The 21,560-nt window shown below is 49.0% G+C and overlaps 1 protein-coding gene across 1 annotated transcript; it reads right to left on the bottom strand.

Moving 5' to 3' along the window:
* Nucleotides 1–1,330: 1,330 nt before the first annotated feature.
* grid2ipb (glutamate receptor, ionotropic, delta 2 (Grid2) interacting protein, b) lies at nt 1,331–21,523 on the bottom strand. Its single transcript, XM_047033004.1, has 23 exons — nt 20,627–21,523; nt 19,523–19,776; nt 18,895–19,245; nt 18,470–18,624; nt 12,749–13,036; nt 11,276–11,361; nt 10,384–10,453; nt 9,499–9,816; nt 9,043–9,194; nt 8,570–8,710; nt 7,837–7,922; nt 7,380–7,509; nt 6,720–7,021; nt 5,628–6,446; nt 5,086–5,173; nt 4,616–4,693; nt 4,148–4,344; nt 3,787–3,942; nt 3,517–3,603; nt 3,279–3,408; nt 3,002–3,120; nt 2,647–2,811; nt 1,331–2,473 (listed from the first exon to the last, which is right to left on the bottom strand). Exons 1-23 carry the CDS (start codon nt 20,709–20,711, stop codon nt 2,402–2,404), a joined length of 4,329 nt encoding a protein of 1,442 aa, XP_046888960.1. The 5' UTR covers nt 20,712–21,523; the 3' UTR covers nt 1,331–2,401.
* Nucleotides 21,524–21,560: the final 37 nt, after the last annotated feature.

The following is a 21,560-nucleotide window of genomic DNA, read 5'->3' as shown; positions in this document are numbered from 1 at the left end:
AGAGAGAGGAGAGGGTTCTTCATGTACTTTTCGTTTGAGCAGGCGGAGACAGAGCTTGTAGATGACGGCCAGACAGTCAGGAACCAGAGTCTCCACAGGCTCGGTCTGCGGGGAGGCGTCCTGCAGGCTGAGGGGCGGAGTCACAAAACGGTAACCCCACGACGGGAACAGCCGGCTGGGGATCATGTGAGACGTCACCAGGATCCTCCCCTGCTGCAGAGGAGAGCTGGGCAGAGGGAGATGCAGCAGGACGGGCGTGACATCAGCAAGACTGAGGAACATCAGCGATTCCTTGGTTGGGATGTGCTAAACTTGAAGGAGATATTACCTGGGATTTTGCTCCATGTTGCTTAGATCTTTCAGGAGCAGTATCAGAACATCTGCAGAGGACTGCAATTAAAAGAAAGGCCTAAAACATATGATAGGGGTAGCGAAGTCCTAAACATTGTCTACATGAGGGTTATAACCTCTAAGACTAATCTAGTTGATCAAGGAGGCAGTACCTCTAGTACATGGATGATACATTTAGGATACAACAGGAGGACACCAGTAACTCCCTCAGTCTGTGTGTTTTTCTGAAACTTTGATAAAAAACCATCGTAGTACTCTGTAAATATAAAAGTACATATTTAATAGTCAATTAAACCCATTTCAATTCACGGTTTATTATCACATATTATCTTTATTGTGAGATACCCTGAGCATTACTATTTACTGAGACCACATTCAGACTATATAATCTATTTTAAAATACAATTTTCTAGCTATCAGTGTGTGCCATGCAATTGTAACCTAGTAACATATTTGAATATAGGCCTAACATTAAAAGCTGACAGCTGATGCCACTGGTGTTGTGTTGCAGAGCTCCAATATTTTTTTATGAAGGAATTACCTCCAATAGTGGTCCTTTTTTCTTCGGAGTTAAACTGTGGAGATGTAGTTGCCACATACACCAATCTGTGAACAAATTCTTTCTTAAAAACATCAAAACAGTTGGGTTAGAATATGTTGAACACTGATAGGGGCAGCGCACTCGCTCTCCGAAGTGAGTAATTAGCTCAAATAAGGCTGTTCAAACAGATAATGTCGATTTACTTTGTCATTAGATTTCTGCTTATCGTAATCGGCAAACAATGAGTTTTTGTATGCGTTATAATATACGTTCACGCAAACATTGGCAGCTAAAGTCGAGGGCAAAGAATTTCCGGCCATTTTACCAAGCTCTTCACTATGGCAACAGCATCACCCGACGAGTGTACCAGAAAACAGACTGTAGTCGCGAGAAAGTGAATGTTTATTTAGTCAAGCGAAAGGCTACAATTGTGTCGAAAGCAAATATTCAACATAAATATTTAATACAGGACAGTAACCAGATGCGTTCAGTTACAACATAGAAAACATATAAAAGTAATGTATCAATAAATGATCTATTAATTTAAGTAGACCCCACGATGCAATTATTTTTTGTTTAATATACATTTCTGAGAAAGTAGACAATTTAATCTACGTAAATAAATCATTTCAGATCCACAATTTATTTCCACGTAAAATACAACACCTGAACCAACATGCAAATGATTTGGACAGATAGTTAACACTGTATTCCGTTAGTAACCTGAAAGCTGTGCAGCAAGAAGAAATACTGATCTCATACAAGAGATGGTTGAGGGTAGGACCATCAGTTTCATAATAACAAAAAATCTGATAAATGAAATCATTCTAAAAACTAAAAAAACTGTGATATCACAATGCATGTGAAATGTGTATGACAGATGTCATGTATATGATTAAGATATGGTTCAGGAGAGACAGATTAGCTTGATATCACCCTTCGTTGTTTTGCTGAGACACTGGTGTTAGAAGGGCTGCATTTGGACCAGAAACCTGCCAAAAGTTCTATTATGTAATACTCAAAGTACATGTCATGCCATGGTAAGGATTGACGGTGAGCTAAGTTCAGCCGATTTGATGTACATGATCAGCCCGATGGGATGTAAATCTACAGTGTGTCGTTTCACTCTGCATGTCTGTAAATATTCAACCCACCGACTCACCTGTTCACTTGTCAGACATGTCGATTCTAGATACATTCAGGTGCTTCTGAATCATCTCACACCTACTATACGTCTAACATACATCAGGAGCCTATATCAAAGCGCTTAATTTCAAATATAGTCATATCAAATATAAAATCATATGATCTTAGAATGATGTATTCTGGAGTCGTTCTTAATATATTTCTGGTAGTGTCACGTGGTCTCTGTCCCAGTGGTTCTCAGTGTCTCTGTGTAATCTTGGCACTTTGGTTGAGGAGAGCAGAGTGAAGGAGAGAAGCCGATTGGCCGGTGGCATCCTGGCTAGCAAGACAATTGGCTAGAAAGGAGAACTCCACTGGATGTGTTTACCAGGCTAGGGGTGAGGAGAGACGAGGACTGCGAGGGTTGTCTGTAGCCTGTGTCTCAGTCAAAGCTCTCTGGAAAGAGAAATATGTATGAGGGCCATGCATTACAATTGAGTCTGTAACAGTTTACAAACTGTAACAGTTTACAAAATGCACACCCTGGACATTTGTGATTATTAACATCCTTTTAGTAATCACAAGGATTCCAGTCCTTGACCAACACATATCCGTTTTGAATGTCTCACCTCAAACTTGGAGATGAACTCGGCGAAGATGGCGAAGAAGGCTTCCGTGGAGGTGGTCTTGCTGTCTTCTCCAAAGTAGGATGCCACCTTGGAGAACTCCTCCATGGCCCTCAGCTGCAGTGAGTCCAGTGACTGCACCGCTGGGTGGCTGTTCTCTAAGAAACCCTGCCACGCCAGGGTCAAGGGTCAAACTAGGGTGGCTTCCAATCCACCATTCTGTTGTTACCATTCTAATGTACTTGTGTTATACAACCTGAGTCCCAATGAGTAGCACCCAAGCTACCAATGATCAACGTTTCTACTGGTCAAAAAGAACAAACCTTCTCTGAGGGACTATTTGTGGGTGGAAGGATACGCTCATGATGCTGGCAAAGTGGTCCTCGGGTGTAGCAGGGATCTTCACGCAGGCCGTCCTGATCTCCTGGATGGTGGCGTGGATGTCATTCAGCTCTACCTTCAGAACTCGATGGTTCACTGGAGGAAAAAAACAAACGAAAAATCATTGTACAACTACACCTTTTCAGATACTTAAATGGGTTTTAGAACGTTTTCTGACACATATCTCAAAGTGACCTCAAGGAATTAAAGTCGGGAAGGAGGGAGAGTGAGTCTGGGTGTGAGTGTTACTGTACCTTTGGCTGCTAGCGGTACAGTTGTGAGGTCCCTGGCAAAGTTGAGCAACTCAGGGAAGTGTTGGCATAGTGATTTGGCCAGAATGTGCAGGAAAGTGGATTTTCCATCCACTGTTTTAGTGGTGCTGAGCTACAAAGCAGAATGAAAAGTAGAAGAAATAGATAGAATCTCAGTCTTACTTTGTATACAGACTCTAATACCAAACACAAGACTCCACAGTCAGGGTTGTACAGATACCTCAGTGAGAAAGTTGATCTTGAAGCCAGTGGTCTTGTTGGTCTTGGGTTGACCGTTATTCAGGTAATTTCCCATTGCTAGAACAAACTGTGGGCAGAGACATCCATCTTAACAACCAACAGACCACAACCAGGCCACCAACCAGTCAGCAAATCAATAACTCCACCAATGAGCGAGCGATGTTACCTCTAGGATCTTATAACTCCACCAATGAGCGAGCGATGTTACCTCTAGGATCTTATAACTCCACCAATGAGCGAGCAATGTTACCTCTAGGATCTTAGCCAGTTTCTTGCTGGTGCGAAGCTCCACGGAGGCCTTGTAGATACACTCATACCCCGCCCTCATCTCCTCAGTCTTCTCCTGCAGGGTGCTCTTAAAGTGGAGGCTTCGCAGACGTGTCTTATACTCAGGTACCATCAACATCTGACAAACACACATGCCACAGTCGTAACAAGCCGTTTTAGGGTTACGATCGTTTTGTAACTGCCTATCGGAGAGTCCAAGTGTCCGAACTGGCATTTTAAACCATTCCACCTGCCAGATCTCATGGAAAAAACACTTTGGAATCAAACTAGAGTCTTGTAGCTTAGGGATTCACGTTTTGTGGCGTGGTGCTCCATCCGATTACCTGGAAGATGAATTTGTCGGGCTCGCTGAGTTTGGTGAGGTCCTGGTCAAACTGCTGGTACTGCTTGACCTCGTCGTCGTCGGGGGCGTAGAGGAGCAGCTGTTTGATGTGAGCGGGCTCCAGGCGGTCGGAGGTCAGGGTCATCAGCATCTGCCGCAGCTCTCCTGGAGACAGCTTCAGATGGGCGATCAGGATGGCTGGGGGCAGAGGAGGGTGTGGAGGACACCCTTTATTGCTGTGCAAAGTATAGGACTCAAGTGACTGTACACACGGGTACAATAAAAAACTGTGTTCTGTATAGGCAGTGGCCTGTGGCAAACCCTTTACACATTAAAAAAAAAAAAAAAAGTGGGAATACATCCACATACTGTACCATCTTACTTGGAAATACCAGGCCTAGGTCCAACCTCAACCCCCAACCCCATGTCCGGCCCTGGCCCTGGCCCTGGCCCTGGCCCCAGTACTCACAGGCGTTGTAGGCCTTCTTATGAGACAGGATCTCCACCACATCCCTCTTCTTAAAGCTTTCTGGCAGGAAGGCTGGCTCTGGAGGGGAGACTGACAGGTTTAATCACTGTGTCAGCACAGGTTCTCCAGGCACCAGGAGGGGAGGGACACACACACTACGGTGGAGGGATGAAGAGGGAGAGAACTGAAAGTGACAGATGGGAGAGAGGTGGAGGGTGACAGAGGAGAATGAGTAAGGGGAGATGGAGGAGGAAGGAGGTGGAAGAGGAGGAGGAGATGGTGCCTGAATGGAGAATGAGTGTGCTGAGAAGCTGGATGGAGCAGCTCCAAATAGGATTATGGTCAACATGAGTCTCAACAAGCTGGGCTGTGAACACAACAACAGGCTCGATCAGCGTAGCACCACGACACGACAGGGTTACAGTGAGGATGGTGAGATGAGCAGTGGGCAGAAGTTTGGAAGAACTTACTAGAACTGCGCTGAGTACCAAAGTGCAACTCCAGATCCAGATACTTCACCATGTCGCTCAGCTTGTCATAATCAGGATCCTCACCAAGCTAGAAGTAGAGAGAGAGAAACACAAAGAGAGAGAGACAGAGAGAGAGAGAGACAGAGAGAGAGAGAGGCAGAAAGAGACGACAGGAGGGATTTGTTGGCATTGAGAGAAATTGGTATTGCTACCATTCCTTTCACTCCCTATTCTATTCTCTAAATGTCAACTTTCCATGAAAAAGTATTGTATTTGTGCAGTGGCAATGTTGACATTTAGTCTTGCAGAAGCAGACAAAAATAGAGTTTTAATTTTTCATGGTATCTTGTTCCAAAGGGCTTCAGCAGTACACCTTACCAAGAAATGTCAATTCTCCTTTCTGGCATGTGGATTTTAATTATCATATTGTCTAGACAGTTCAACACATTCTCCTTAATGACTATCCAACTATCCTTTATTTTCTTCCATCCATCCATCCAGCCATCCATCCATCCATCTACAGCCCTAGTGGTGGTGCTGACCTGTCCCCAGATGGTGCCCTCAGAGTTCTCCACCTGCTCCCAGCGCAGTCTCTTCACACTCATGTGGTTGGTGTCCCCCGCTCGGGGGCTGGACTTGGGCAGAGGGGGAGGCTCGCATGGGGGAGGCAGGGGTGGAGGCGGGGGTGGTGGCACCTTGTGAGCCTGGAGATCTGAGAGGGGGGTTAGGGGGGGCTGGCTCTGTTGCTGCTGGGGAGCTGGTCCCTTGGTCACAGACTGGTTCTGGGGCTGGTAGACGGGGTGGTGGAGCTGGTGGTGCCGCTGTAGGACCTGCTGGGTCTGCCTGAGGGGCTGGGGGGAGGTGGAGGAGGCCTGGTGCAGGGGCTGGGGCTGGCTGAGCTGCCGGGGGAGGTGGCTGGGCCGGGAGGGCTGGGGGGCCAGGCCAGCAAGCGGAGGCTGGGACAGCCTGGTGCTCTGGAGCTGGCGACCAGCCCGGAGCTCCTCCCTGGTGGGCAGCACCTTGTGGTGGGGAGGCCGCTGGGCCAAGAAGACCCGGGGAGGGGGCGGCGGAGGGGGGATGATGGGGTGATGGGGCTGGAAGGACGTCCGCGCGCGGGGGATGTGCTCCGGGGAGAAGCGGACCGGCGGGAGGGGGTCGGAGAACTGGAAGGGGGGCGGGGGCAGCGGGGTCGGGAAGGGGGGCGGGGGCGGAGGGCTCTGGGGGGGCGGTGGGATGTGTTCGGAGCCCGAGGAGTAGGTGAGGGAGGTGGTGTCCTCGCTGCTGCAGCTGTGGTCCTCGCTGCTAGCGCTGCTGAGCTGGCGAGGCAGGAAGCTCGCCTCCTGCTCATCCAGGAAACTCATCTGAAGAGGGTGGACAAAGCACACACACACACACATCTTTTTAATTAGACCTTAACACACCCTATAATCAAATGAATCACCGTTGTGCACCCAGCAACATAGCTCTCAATGGAAACCATGGCAACGCCCGTTGGCGCACCTGTCCATGCCTGTGATGTGATTGTCATAAAAACATACATTTGAACAAGTGTGTGTGTATGTGTGTGTCCAGTGTGTGTATGTGTGTGTCCAGTGTGTGTCCAGTGTGTGTATGTGGGCTCCAGTCTCTCCCACCTCCTCGTAGTCGTTCTCCCCAGGCAGGAAGTCGTCCACCAGGGTGACGCGGTGTCCCAGCTGCTCGCTCAGCGCGTCCAGGAAGCGGTCGGTGTCCCGACTGCGGGGGGGGCGGGAGAAGGTGAACAGCTTCCTGCGGCGGGACAGCGGGCTGGACGGCTCGTCCGGGGGGCTCTCCAGGCTGACGTAGGGGTTGGAGTCGGTGCTGCCAGGGGAGGGGAGGGTGCCGTGGTGGTAGAACTCATACAGCGGGCTGGGGAGGGGCTCCTTCCACGACAGAGACGGACCTGTCTTGCGGTTCCCTGGGGGAGGGAGGGAGAGTGGGGGGGGGGGGGTGGTGCGGGGGGTATGACACAGCATTTAAGCAAGATGGCCACCGGCTTGAGTCGGAGGCACCTCCTGCAGAGTCCAAACTGCTGAGTGACCTGCTGGGTCAGAGCTACAGCTGGCCGCATCTGGTTCCATCTGGTTCTTAAATCCCTGCTGTCTGATCAGAAATGTCAGTGATGAGGAGACCTCCTGTTTACTGGAACTCATGACAGTCTGAAGTCACGGGTCGGATGTGCGTTATCGTGGCAACAGTGTCAATCGAAAGCATCATCAACTGCTTGCAGGGTGTGTGTGCTGTAGGTGTGCGCTAGCGCAGCAGCAGTGTAGTACCTGTGTTAGCGTGTGTGAGGGGGGAGTGCGTTTGGCCCCGCCCCTCGGGGTCAGGGGAGGAGCCAGTCTGCTGCGCCGTCCCACTCCTCCCCGAGTACACGCCCTCCAGCTCCGCGTACACGCCTGACATCTGGAGGTGGGGCGTGGTGGAAGCAGTTAGCACACTGGCACACTTCACATCTTTATTCAAAGGTCTGCTTGGGACGCATTAACGCACAAACGTTGTAAACCATTGGCCGGGCCAGAACCGCATTTAAGTCCAAACAATCAAAGGTTTTCAATGCGTTTAGCTTCGAAGCAAAGGTCAACCATGCGTTAATGAGAGTCTTTTTGTTGTTGTTGTTGCAGACTTTCAAATGAAGGTGAGTTTGAAAGCACAGATAACATGGTCTAGAATGTGATGTGTGTCCAGACCAGGTGGATGGATGGAGCAGTGCTGTGTGGAGCTTCTACCCACGTTTTTGAGGTCGGGGGACTCTGGGAAGGAGGTCCCATCTCCACACTGCCTCTCCTCAGGGGTCTCCGAGGGCTCCACGTGGATCCCTGAGAGAGACACGGGCAGGGGCACGGACAGACAGGTGGACAGACACAGAGAGACAGGTGGACACAGACAGACAGACAGACAGACAGACAGACAGACAGACAGACAGACAGACAGACAGACAGACAGACAGACAGACAGACAGACAGGCAGACAGACAGAGTGGGACAAGCAGAGGGAGACAGCACTATGAGGATGGAGCAGTAGACGCGAAGCACAGCTGCAGTGTGGCACAGCTATAGACACCTGTACAGATCACAGATAACTATAGACACCTGTACAGATCACAGATAACTATAGACACCTGTACAGATCACAGATAACTATAGACACCTGTACAGATCACAGATAACTATAGACACCTGTACAGATCACAGATAACTACAGACACCTGTACAGTCTACTTGGCTGAAGATCACATCATCCTTGGATGAATCTAAGATAGGAATCCTCAACCAATCGTGTTGTGCAAATCTTCAGTTAGGATTCCATCCAAGTGAGCATGACAGCTGTGTTGTTCTACCAGTCATGTATGTGCAAGCAGCCATGTCCTTCCTTCCTCCCATCCTCCTATTTGAGTCCCTCCACACCCTCTCTTCCACCCCCTCCTCTGCCCCCCGTCCTCCTCCCCTCCTCCCAGGCAGCGTACCCATCCCCAGGTGGGTCCCGATGATGCAGTCGTCGGAGCTCCTCTCTCTGAGGCTGCTCCGGTGGGAGGAGCTTGTCACGCGCATGGAGCTGCTCCTCCGATGGTGCTCCGGGGCCAACAGCCCCTCTGACTCAGGCTCCGCTGTGGACACACACGCACGCACACACATTCGCACACATTCACACACAAACGAACACACACTCATTAAGTTCACTTGTTATTTGCTTATACATGTAAACGTAATTACTTATTGACTTACAGAACCATCAAGGGAAAAGTTGCGTTATGTAACATTATGTTACAGTATTTACATAACTCCAAACAACAACATCAATCCATTATATTACACACAAGGTAGTTACTCACCAAATTATTACATAAACCCACAGTAACCTACTTTCTTATCACACGGACAACATATAAGACTACTCCATCCACCCCTACATCCAGGGTCTAGTGAGGGGAGTCTGTACCTGCCGTCTTGAAGCCCAGGAAGCGGGAGATCTTGCCCTGGCAGTGTTCCTGCTCCTCATAGGTCAGTAGCTGGTAGATAAACTGCCAGATCAGCTGCTTGGCTGGTGTGTCCAGTACTGGGAACACGTCGACGATGAGTGTGTCCACGTTCCTGAACACACACAGACAGGCAAGGGCATCAGATCATCCTTTTCTTGTAGAAGAGTATCAAAAGCCTCCAATGTGTCCTTTATGTCTCCTTTTCTCTTTCTTGATATAGTATTCATCTCTAGGTGATTTGTTTCTCGGATTCTCCATCCTCTCCTCCTCCCACCCCAGCACACCCCTCCTCTCCACAACCCCTCTCCCTCCTCTCCTCCCTCTGCTCCTCCCATACCGCCCCTCCAGCACCCCTCCTCTGCCCCTGTCTCCTCCTCCCTGCCCTTGCCCCCTCTCCTCCCCCCTTCCTCTCCAACCTGTGCTGGAAGAAGGTCTCCAGGGATTTGCAGACGGTGTATCTCTCCTGGACAGTCAGCAGGTGGTCAAGCTGCTGGCTGAAGGTGCGCCCGTGGACCTTGATGCTGGGGGGGAGGATCTCCGCCACCCACTGGAGGGAACTGAGGGCTGGGGAGCGGGACCGGGGCGGGGGCCCGGCCGGGGGAGCCAGAGGGGGGCAGTCGACCGGCTCCGTCTGGTCGGAGGGGGAGTGGAAGGTGGGGCCGTCCTCGACCACCAGGGTGGGTATGGCGCCGCTGCCCTGGAGCATGGAGACCACCTTCTCATGGGAGCAGCTCCTGGGGAACACAGACCAGACACCTCCGTCTGTCCAGCGCTCACCACCAACCAACGTCTGGGTGAAACCTCCCGAGGCTACAGAAGATGTGTCCTACAAGCCTCAAAGTAGGCGACATCTGGTTCTGTCCTCTGGAGAACCTGAGTCAGATGTCACTACATTCCCTATCCTTCACCATCCTCCAACCTTCCCTTCTCTGGCTTTAATATGATGTCTGTAATGAACAACAGAATTCTGAGGAGAACTGCTTCTAACAAATCCTTGCCCTCACTGCCTCTGACAGCTCATCCTCCCATATGACCTTTGCCCTGCTCCTGGAGATACAGACCGCCTCTGTAGCTCTGCTCCTCACTCCTACCTGGAATCATAATGACTGCAGAGGTGGACTTATGTGGAGAGATGGTGGGTAAGTCTAGAGGCTACAAGAAATGTATTGATTACTGTGAGAGTCCGAGGATGAACACCAATTTATACATTCGTTTTCAGCTGTATCGTTATCAGATTACCGGCCCACACACAGACACACACATGCACACACACACAGACACACACACACACACTAACTAACCTCATGTCCAGCCCGTTGAGAAAGAGGATCCGATCTCCAGGTTTGAGTCCACAGTCCTCTGCAGGGCTGTCTAAGGACGGAAGGAAGGATTTATGATAGGAAAGTATGTAGTTAATAAAAATACATCAATGTTATCATTACTGGTCATACAGGGTCATAGACTTGAACTTGGCCATACAATGTTTATTCCTGGCCATTATTATGTGGCAATATTTGAGCAAAAACACAATATTATCTTATTGTTGTTATTATTATTTTTGGACAGCTATAGGAATGGACGGACAAACTGACAGATTGATAAATAGATGGATAGATAGATGGATAGACAGATGGATAGATGGATAGATACATTTGCCAATCACATTTGAGAGACACGAGACCAGAGTGTACTCTGGGGGCGGTGCGGTCCCCGCCTCCCTGCCTGTGCATCACGATCTCATACGCCCACTGTTGATCCATATCTGTCTCTCCATAAGGCCCACTGAGTCAGCCTGCACCAGCCCCCTGGAGGTGGGCGCACGCAGCTCCGTCATCACCACACACACACACACACACACAAGCACACACACAGACACACGCTCACACCTCCTCCTCCTCCAGCTTCCAGCACCCAGACAGAGAAACATCCGGCAAACCCCCATAACAACTCCTCCATTTCTCCCGCTATGAATAACTATGGTCCTCACACTAGGGAGTCTACATAAACAATGTTCACCTCCCAGGTATGACCTACACTCATCTTAGTTCTTCAGTCTTCAAATTCTGTCTGACCTGAATGTTCAGCCTCCAGCTTCCCTCCCTCCAGTGACTCAGAAAACACCTCCATTTCCTGTACCTGGGCTACAGTGAAGGGAACACATCCTGATCTCCCATCAGCCCCTGCAGCACCCACCTGGGATAACAGAGTCAATGCAGACGGGGGCGTGGCCTCTCAGGGTGAAGCCGAAACTCTGGTTCCCTCTGTATACGCGCACCGTCCTAAAGGAGAGACAGGAAAGGCAGAGAGAGAGAGACGGACAGAGAGAGAGAGAATGAGACAGAGTGTGAGAGAGAGAGAGAGAGAGAGAGAGAGAGAGAGAGAGAGAGAGAGAGAGAGAGAGAGAGAGAGAGAGAGAGAGAGAGAGAGAGAGAGAGAGAGAGAGAGTGTACAGGTGCTCCATGCATAATTATTGGAGAGACTGTTTGGAAAGTTTACAGTGTATTCAGATCACATTCACACCAAGCTGTGTTTTCAACCTTAACAAAAATATATAAGACCCCCCCCCCCCCCCCCCCCCCCCCCCCCCGACGTCCGCACCAACACCACCACAGACACACACACACACACCACCATGCAGCCATCTCCAAGTCAAACACCACCTCTAGGGAAGGCTGTCTCCGTTGCCATAGAAACTGCTCAAGGCAATGACAGAGATGTAAACAGGAGTAGCACAGACAGAGAAGGAGGACAGAGATAGCAAAATCACATCTTCTCCTCCCAATTGTCTGTCTGACGGTTACATAAATCGGGCTGAATACAGAAGGGTTCACTGAATACGGAGGGTGACTGCAGGCTCAGCGTGCTGTGTGTGTGTGTGTGTGCAAAGATGTAGGAAAGTGATCTAATATCTTGCAGGCTCAGCACTGCTGTGTGTGTGTGTGTGTGCACGTGTTTGTGTGTGTGTAGGTGGGAGTGTATGTGTGTGTACGATCCTACTGCAGCTGTGGTGTGGAACGCCAGATATATTAGAAGTGACAGACAGGTAGTCAGGTTGTATCAGCAATATGTCACCAGCTGATTACCAGAACAAAGTAGCTTTCTGTGTCAGCTGAGGTCATCTGCCTGTTTAATACCAGCATCAACACGCTTAGCCAATCACAGAGTATGACCAGGGTCTCTATCTGATAAACCACCAGCGATGTGATGACTGTATGACAAATTCCAACATGCAGTGTGTGGGCGCGTGTGGTATTGTGTATGTGTGTGCTGTGCAGATGCTTAAAGGCTGAGCTTGTAGTAGGAGTGTTTGTCAGCCAATAGCATCATCCTAATCCCACTGTGGTGTTGCAGAGGGACAGCTAGGAAGCTGCAAGCCCTGATCTGAACAGGAACTTAGCTAATTAACTCTGGAGGATATAAAAGCTACAACAAAGATGTAGGAAAGTGATCTAATATCTTGTACAGAAACTGAGATACTAGATAGAGAAAGTAGTACAAGTACATGACTAATACACAAGATTAATGTATATTTAAAACCTTCCAGATTTAATCCCAAAGCCAAACAATCAGAGCATTCCCAAACAGAGAGGGGTTAAGATTAAGGAGGTGATGGTGGAGAGGGGGGGGAGGGGTCACGGGCGAGCGCACATCGCCACTCGTACTCACCTGTGATTGGCTCCGACAGGAGGATGTCCTGACGTCCCTGCCACAGACTTCCTGATCCCCCTCTCCCTCTCTCCTCCACCCCCGCCTCCCTCCCCGGGGTCCCGGGGGACCGAGCTGGCCCGTTTGGACCGGTGGTGGCGGTCGGGGTGGTCCTCGCTGCGGCTGCGCCGGAGCCGTCCCCGGGTGCCAGCCGGCTCGCTGATGCTCTTGCTGCGGCAGATCCGGTTGATCAGGTTCTGAGACACGGCGTCGTCGAAGCGCTGCCGGTGCTTCTTGGGGATGAAGATCCTGGTGAACATCGTGAGAGGAGAACCAGCATGAGAGAGCACAGAGACGGGAAGAGACACTGGAGTCTACGGGGGCTCCCTGGCGAGGGCTGCCCAGACGACGCCTCAGAAACCCTTCTCAGTTGTCTGTGTCGGAAACAAAAACATCCATCGTGAAAGGGGGGTGTGAAGGTCGGTGGCAGCGTCACGCTTCCAGGAGACCCGAGTTGACAGATGCGTCGGCGTCAAATATCATCCGGAGAGACAAGAAAACAAACAGGAGGCAGGAACTTGAAAAGTGAAGCTGATTTCCTTCCCCTGGTCACGGTCAGACCTCTGACAGTGAGGGAGAAGACAGGATCTGGAGGGGTCTGATGGAGGGAGACACGGACGGAGAGGAGGACAGTGCCTGCGTGGTGACTCTGAGGCTGTCCTGTCAGATGTGCCGTCACCGTAGGTTCTCACTCTGCAGCTCGGTGTTGGAGAGCCAGAACACAGCATAAGGAAAGGTGTGGGAGGGAGCGTGGAATCACTGTTACACCAACCTCTCTCTCGCTCTCTCTCTCTCTCTCTGTCTCTTTGTCTCTCTCTCTGTCTCTCTGTCTCTCTCACTGTCTCTCTGCCTCTCTCTGTCTCTCTCTCTTCCCTCCTGCACTCTCACCCCTTGTCATCTTTCCCCTTCCCCATTTATAAACCTCCTATGGATCTGCGCCGTAGAGATAAAGTAGACAGATATTTGACTGTACCTCCTGTCACAATATGTGTTTCATAACACGAGTGATGAACATGTGCTATAATCCGTGCCACCGATCTAAAGGCAACAGCTGACAACCAAAACAAACCGTTTCAGTAAGTGATCAGGACCACAGCCAAGTGTGCAGCCCCCACACACACACACAAACACAGAGTGTTTTAAACAAACCCCAACAAATCAGCTGATCAACATGGTACAAATACTAATGACATTGTTTGTAGGAAAATAAAACCATCCATCCAAATGTAATTTTCGGCTCAGCCACAAATGAAAGGAATTACTGTCAAATTAGTACAATTTAGAGATGTAATCTTAAATACAGCCATATGTAAACAAGGGGGAGGCTCTAGAGCTGCTGATTTCCACCCACACCAGTCTGTGCTGCTGACCTCCTCCAAGCACCTCGTTATTTTATGTTCCAACGACCCGATGAATCAGACCAGCGCCGCCTGGCTGAATGAGTCGGCCTACCGAAGCGGAGGTTCTGAGAAAAAACAACTGAGCGAGCAATTCCACAATGACGAGGGCAGAAAGTTCCAAGAGCTTCTAACGAAAGCATGGCTATGACAATGTGCCTGACTGAAAAAAAGCAAAACAGCCAATTATGCAGAAACAGTAGATAAAACAACTACAGCTAAATCAAGCAAATAGGACAGAGAGGGAGAGAAAAGTGAGAGAGCAGGGAACTTCTGAGCAGATATGAGTTCTGCCCACCATAGGGGAATGTTCAACTAATTAGGCAGATATTCATGTTACGCAGACACTATTCAGAAGCCTGCCAAGGTACTCAGCAGGATAAATATAGATCTATATCACCCAGAACATTCTCTTGACTACATATGTCTGTTTATGGATGAGGGAGAAGGGCTGTTCAACACCTGGCTGAATCATAGTTCAGTGTCATTCGGTTTGTATTGTGGGTGTCTACATCGATTCACAAATGTAAAAAAACAAAAACAATTGGTAGTTTTTTTGTAATGTTATTATTATTTATTTTGATTAAAAATAGCGAAAATTGTGAGTCAATTTTTAATCGATTCGTGACTCCAAGAATCAAATCAAATTGTGAGGTACCAAAAGATTCCCAACCCTACTATATAGTCTCCCAAACAACTAACACAATAACATTCTTGAAATGTTTATTTTTATAATATATGTTTATTTCATTATATAATTCATTATATCATTTATCAGTGTGTGAGCACTGTGTCTGTCTAAATAGCTTAATAGCAACACTTCTAAGTGAGCCTTGTATTTGTAGTGACACACTGATGTGCTGTAGCTTCATCTGTAGGTCTCTCAACATGTGTTTGCTGTGCTGTGTTTCTCAATGTCTAGTGCTGGTTATTCTGTATGTTAACTTATTTATGGATTATTTATAAAAAATGATTTAATTTAATATATACTTAAGACTTAAGACTATGGTCTTAATTGACTTGCCTGGCAAAATAAAAGTAAAATAAATTCCATAAAATGTAGATGTCACAGTGCAAAGCTAATACCTGCAGACGACCACCTGAGTGACCCACCTCTGGCTCACAACCATCACTGTCACCATGACAACTGTGTGTTCACATAGGGGCCCAGAGCAACATCTGCCCAAACAGCCATTTCATCGGAAAAGTTGAGGAAACTGAAAACAGCCTTATCTCTCTGAGAACTAATTGAGTTTCCATGACATGACCTGATTTACAAAGAATGATGCTTTAAAATAACCAAGAGGGGACAAGGCAAATGGAGGGAGGATGAAGGAAGGAGGGGGTGATGAAGGGGAGAGCGTGGAGGGGAGGGGGGGAAGACATTCTAACTAGGAGACCTCATTTCAGTCCCAATGTCCAAAGAGAGAGACACCATTTTACCGCCTTGATCTCATGCTGTGTCTGGAGTGCTGCTCAGTCCTGCACCTGGTCCGTCAGGGTGGACTGGGTGGGCCCATACGCAGTAACATCACGCTCAGATATTCAAGCAGTGATTATGGGCACTGTGTCACCTTCTGGCTGGGCTCCAGGTCCTAGACCAGGTGTAGGTCCATCACAGCTAGATGAGACCAGGTGTAGGTCCATCACAGCTAGATGAGACCAGGTCTAGGTCCATCACAGCTAGATGAGACCAGGTCTAGGTCCATCACAGCCAGATGACACCAGGTCTAGGACCATCACAGCCAGATGAGACCAGGTCTAGGACCATCACAGCCAGATGAGACCAGGTCTAGGTCCATCACAGCTAGATGAGACCAGCAGCGTTCATAACACAGTCACCTGAACACCACAAACTGCAACCGCGGTCATTACACACTACTAAAGCCGGCGATGGTGACAAAGATCAAACATTCCATACAGACTACACATCTCCTACATCCACAAGGATGACAGTTGTTCAAAAAAGCAGCCCCTAACCTCTGGACTCTCTACTGAAAGAGCAGAGGATTTCCCAGAGAGTCAAGGTTCTCTTGTCTTTGTACCTAGCTGTCACTGTGGTGAAGATATTCCCTCCAGCAGCTCCCAGAGCATGTCTCATTTAGATGCTGTGTGTTTACAATCTTCTGCTCAAGGCTTTTTTTTCTTCACAATCCTGTCAGTTCCATAGATACATGCATTCCTTCATTCTCATGCCTCCTACATAAACATTGAAAAGACTATTTCTGTTCAAGTACTTTACCATTGTGTGTGTGTGTGTGTATGCAATCCAGAAACACATTCTGTAGTAACAACCTGGACAACTGACATAGATTACAGACCAGCTGTATCGCACATGATAATGTCGTAACTGACATATCCCAGGAGCAGAGAAAGAAAGGCACAGATGTTGTTTAATCAAGTCTAGAAGTCAGCAACAGTGTATTTCACATTGCATTAAGGATAGGTTTGAGAGCAGCATGACCCTTCAATCCACACTGACACACACATAGACGCACACACACGTTGATGGCATTTGACAGTCATTATCTGTATGACTACGGGCAGTTTCTCTCATTCAGAGCATCACATTTGTCAAAGCGTGTTTACATTCTACTGTGTCACCAGTTCGAAAACACTGAACAAAATATGAGCAAAACCATAAACACACCGTACTCACCCTAAACAGCTCATAGCAGCTCTAGCAGCTTGACATCACACAGAACTGAAGTAACTGCAAGTCATCAGTTGAGGTTCACACTGGCAGGCACAGGTTTAGAGATGGTGCTTAAAGGTATAGGTCCTATGCAGTATTTATTATGGTCTAGAGTTGCCATGGTGCATCGTCCAGAAAGGAAATGGCACACTTGGACCAGCTACAGCTTCTAGCGCAATAATGAGGAGAAAATCCATCGAGTTTTGCAGAAAGAAAGGGAGGGGAGAGAGAGAGAATGAGAGAGATGGCATTTTGAACGGGAAGCTATTATTGGACAAATAAGACGACATTTCATCACGTGGGAGTCCAGAGTAATAACAAACCAATCTAAGGATGTAACAGTGGGCTTGAATATTCATCCATTATTCATGACAATAAATCAAATGCAATAAAACTCAACTTAATTCTCATGACTTCAGATACCAGCCTTTATTAAGGGCCCCTGAAATCACTAATCAACCACAGACCATCATTTTGCTCTGTACTTGTACTGCAGTAAGGCATTGCAACATTGTTTACCTCTTTGTCATTGCAGGAGCACTGGGTGAAAAGGATTTAGCTCCTCATCTCAGTCAGATAATCAGGGTTTAGGGTGTGGCTGCTTCATTAGCCCAGTTCCCCACTGGTGTATGTGTGTGTGTGTGTTTATATCTATGTGTATGGGAGGGGGGGGGGCAGTCAATCAGATTAGAGATTTAGATTACACGGCAGGCAGTTTCATATCAGATGACAGCTGTCCACCTGTCCCTCCCTGGGTTTGGACATGAAAGTACTTGTAATCCGCACAACGTAAAAAGGAAAGGTGCTGAGGGTTCTGGCATTAGTAGTGAGACTCCAGTTTTGCATGAAGTACACTGTCCAGTTTATAATGAAGGAATCTTTCATGACATGTGTGTATCTTGTATATTCAACCTCTGATCAAATTCAAAGCCTTTATCACAAATGAAGCGTTGCTGCAGAGACACCAGAGACAACTCCTGTCCTCCAGCAGCTGTAGATGTTGGGTGGTGTCATCATCTTTGTGACAGCTTTGTCTTCACATAACTGTACACCTTGGCTCTGAAGCCCGGCAGTTTCCCTGAGACAACAGACAGAGAGACTTTGAGTCCACCATGAACCCATCTTTTGTGGCAGATGGAGGCTACCCACTCAAAGGCACTGTGGGATTCATCCATATTAATGGTCCCAAAGCAAGACCCCTTAATCCCTCCCCCAGTAGAATAGACACAGGGAAAAGCCTGTTAAAAATGTCATTGCAAATAAATCCTAACAGATTACCCATACTTTTCACTGGGCCTGTGGAGATGGGGATTGAGGGGTCGGCTGCATCCAACATGGAATGAACCGTAGGAACCGTTTGATGACTTAGCGTACAAACATGAAAAAGACTTCAGCAGCTTAGTTGCTCTGAGGTAAAGGCCCAGTATGGACTGCAATCACCTTTGATTGCAATGTAAGGATAATATGAATCCGAGAATGAAGAGGACAGGCTTGCGAATGAAATCTCAGGAAATGAAATTCACGGACTGGACCTTCCTAAGCCATGTCCCCCCATGACATGCTCACGAAAGAGCAAGGGCTGCTGGGTACCTGATGCTGGAGATGAGCTGGCGCTGATCGTCCGTGATCAGGATGTCCGGAAGGACCGAGGCCAGCCAATCGACTTTCTTCTCTGCAGCGTACTGCTTCAGCACAGCAAATAGCCTCTCTTTCACCTCCGGTTCCTCCCCCAAAATCTGGTCAATCTGGAACACAGCACAAACAGCGTTGGGATGGGAACAGGCTGGTGAAGAGACTAACAGCACGCACACGGTGAAGGGGGCCAGCTGACAAACGCAAATGTGGACAACTTTCTTGTAGCTAGAGTAATCTATCTATTAACTACCATGTTCCACCACAGATTACCCAGCTGCAAGAATGCAACTGACATGCAACCGACCATGGATTGCAGTATCCCCAGTGAGAACTATAAAACCTCTCCTCTCCTCCCCTCACCCCACGCCCCTTTGCCTCACCTTCCTGTTGAACTCCAGAGCCTTGTGCTTGCGGTCCACCCTCAGGCCGTCTCCCCCGCCGCCCCCCTTCCCCCCCAGCTGGTTCTCCTCCAGACTGCCACTGCTCCTCTTCTGCCGCGGGCCCAGACAGAGCACGCCCAGCCGCAGCGTCCGGCCCTGCGAGGCCTTGATCAGGGCCGCCGCCATCTCGTGCTGCCTCACGGGGATGCCGTTCACCTCCATGACGTAGTCCCCGGCCCGCAAGCCCCCTCGGCCGGCTGGGGAGCAGGGAGAGCAGTCCTCCACCAGGAGGGGGCAGTCTCCCACGATGGTGAAGCCGAAACGACCGTCAGGGCCTGGCGTTATGTCCATCTAGGGGTGGAAGAGAAAACCAATAGAGTAAATAGCAGAGACATAATCAGAGGAGAGAGACAGACAGAAAGAGAGAGAGAGAGAGCGAGAGAGACAGAGAAAGAGAGAGAGAGAGACAGAGAGAGATTAACAAACAGTTGTTTGTATGAGAATTTCAAGGCTGTCATTTCAAGTCAATCTCAATAGCAGTGATGTTACAATAGAATCATAAAATATACACAATAGGCTGTACCTCTGTGACTATAAAAACACCCTGAGAGAAACTGAGAGTTCAGACCTGCTGGATGCGTGACACCACTCCGATGCTGGGCGGGATGTTCCTCTGGGTCTGGGCGATGGAGATGACGGCCTGGCTGCCCATCGTGGACACGTTGTTGCCCTCGATCTCCAGCACCTGGTCCCCTGGCTGCAGCCCTGCCAGGTAGGCACTGCTGCCCTCCTCCACAGACAGGATGTAACTGGGACCACTTCCTCCAAGCTGAAAGCCAAACTCCTCTGGCCAGCCCTGATTGGTCGATGGCATGGCGAGGACTTTGAAGAGATAGAGGGGAGGGCATGGGGGAGGCGACAGGAAATGTAAGGGTGTCAGAATGAAAGAGCTGAGATCGAAGAAGGGTTGAGCTGTCGAGGGATACCAGTACAGAGCTAAGATGTCATTGGTATTCAGCGACGGCTGTTTAAAGATGACGACTGAAGCGCAGATCAAATGAGAAGACTTCAAATCCTGGAGGCGCGCTCGTTCCACTTCGTGGACCTGCCTAGGAGTGCAACTCCGGGAGTGACAGAACACGGTGTCCTCTCTCTCTCTCCTCCCCTGCTGAACTCTGCTGGAGCCCTCAGGGGTCACTGACCTGATTCAACTCCTCAGCAGCTAAAAGGAGTCATCGCAGAAGAAGTGCTTTGACCTTGGAGGGACAGAGCACACTCATCGCTCTGAACTTAATCCTTTACAGCCCGGACAAGACTGACACTGAGGCTGTAGCACCTGAGTCTGCCTTGCTACTCAAGCCTGCAAGACCCTGTAAAACATCACTACAACAAACAGGGCTGAAGCAACAGGCGACTTTGTCAGTAAATGGATGATAATGTGTGTAATGTGTCAATAGACGATATCTACAATGTGGGTTCATTGTAATGTATAGTATTGTGGAGGTATTTTAACATACAGCTCAGTGCATGGAATGTGCTACAGCACAAGAACTTGTATGACCTCATTAATTGGTCAACAGACAAATATAGAATAACACTCTTAATTTTGCCTCCTGAGCTAAAGATGGTCTAATATCATTGCATATGACCCAGCTTCTGCTCTTCTTGGCAGGCTCCATAGCTCTGACACAGTAACATGCTCTGACCAAACAGTTGAAACAGTGAGACTTACAGAAATCCTTGGGTGGATAACGTGGACCGGATTTGTTCTGGCGGAAGGAGTATCTGCCCTTCTTGTGCTGTAGAAACTTCTTCATCTTGTCTCAGACTATAAGATAGCACAGGCAAACTGCCTGTCTGTCAATCTCCTCTCCGGACGTCTGAATCGCTCACAGCCTCCCCGGTCAAGGGAGACGGGCCGAGGATTCAGAACGCCCCCGTCCACATGAAGCCCCGCACAGAGAGCCAGGCCCACCTCGTTGTGAGGAAAGGGTGACAGTGCATGATGCGAGATGCCGAGTAGTCAGGGAGGAGCGAGCTACGGAGCCTCTCCTCTGAATCAGCCCGATCCGGCCCTCCGCACACGCAGTGTTAATCAGAAATCTGGGACGAGCTCGCTCCACTCTCTCTCCTTCATCATTCTCTCTCCAAAAAGGGTATTGTGAGGCCTCATTCTTCTATAAATACCCCCCTGCGTCTCTGCTCCTGCTCCCTCTCTCTCGGCTAGGTGGCTCTCTGAGGGATCACTCCTGGCCCAGAATCACTGCAAGGCGATCCAAGAGAGCCTGATGAACATTAACTGGAGCGTCTGCCTGCCCGGTGTGCTGTTGAATGTGTGCTGAAGTGTTTGTAAGCGTGTACTATGCGTGAGTGAGTGTACCTCAGTGTCTGGTCCATTGAAAAGGAGCAGGGGACATTTAAGACTTTGCTGTGGATTAGTGGGATTATGGGCTGAACCTTCAGAGGACACAGGCCCCCCTCAGGAACACATGCCCCTTTGGTTAGACCTGTGGCTCTCGTAGGAGGGTCACTGTGCTCAGATTGGACGATTGTAACATGTTCATAACCTGCTCATGGCTGTGGTGTACGAGTGTGTGTGTGTGTGTGTGTGAGTGTGTGAGTGTGTGTGTGTGTGTGTGTGTGTGTGTGTGTGTGTGTGTGTGTGT

Source organism: Hypomesus transpacificus, chromosome 13 (genome assembly GCF_021917145.1).
Source record: "Hypomesus transpacificus isolate Combined female chromosome 13, fHypTra1, whole genome shotgun sequence".
In the NCBI taxonomy this organism is placed as follows: Eukaryota; Metazoa; Chordata; class Actinopteri; order Osmeriformes; family Osmeridae; genus Hypomesus; species Hypomesus transpacificus.
This window is presented reverse-complemented; position numbering and strand designations above follow the sequence as displayed.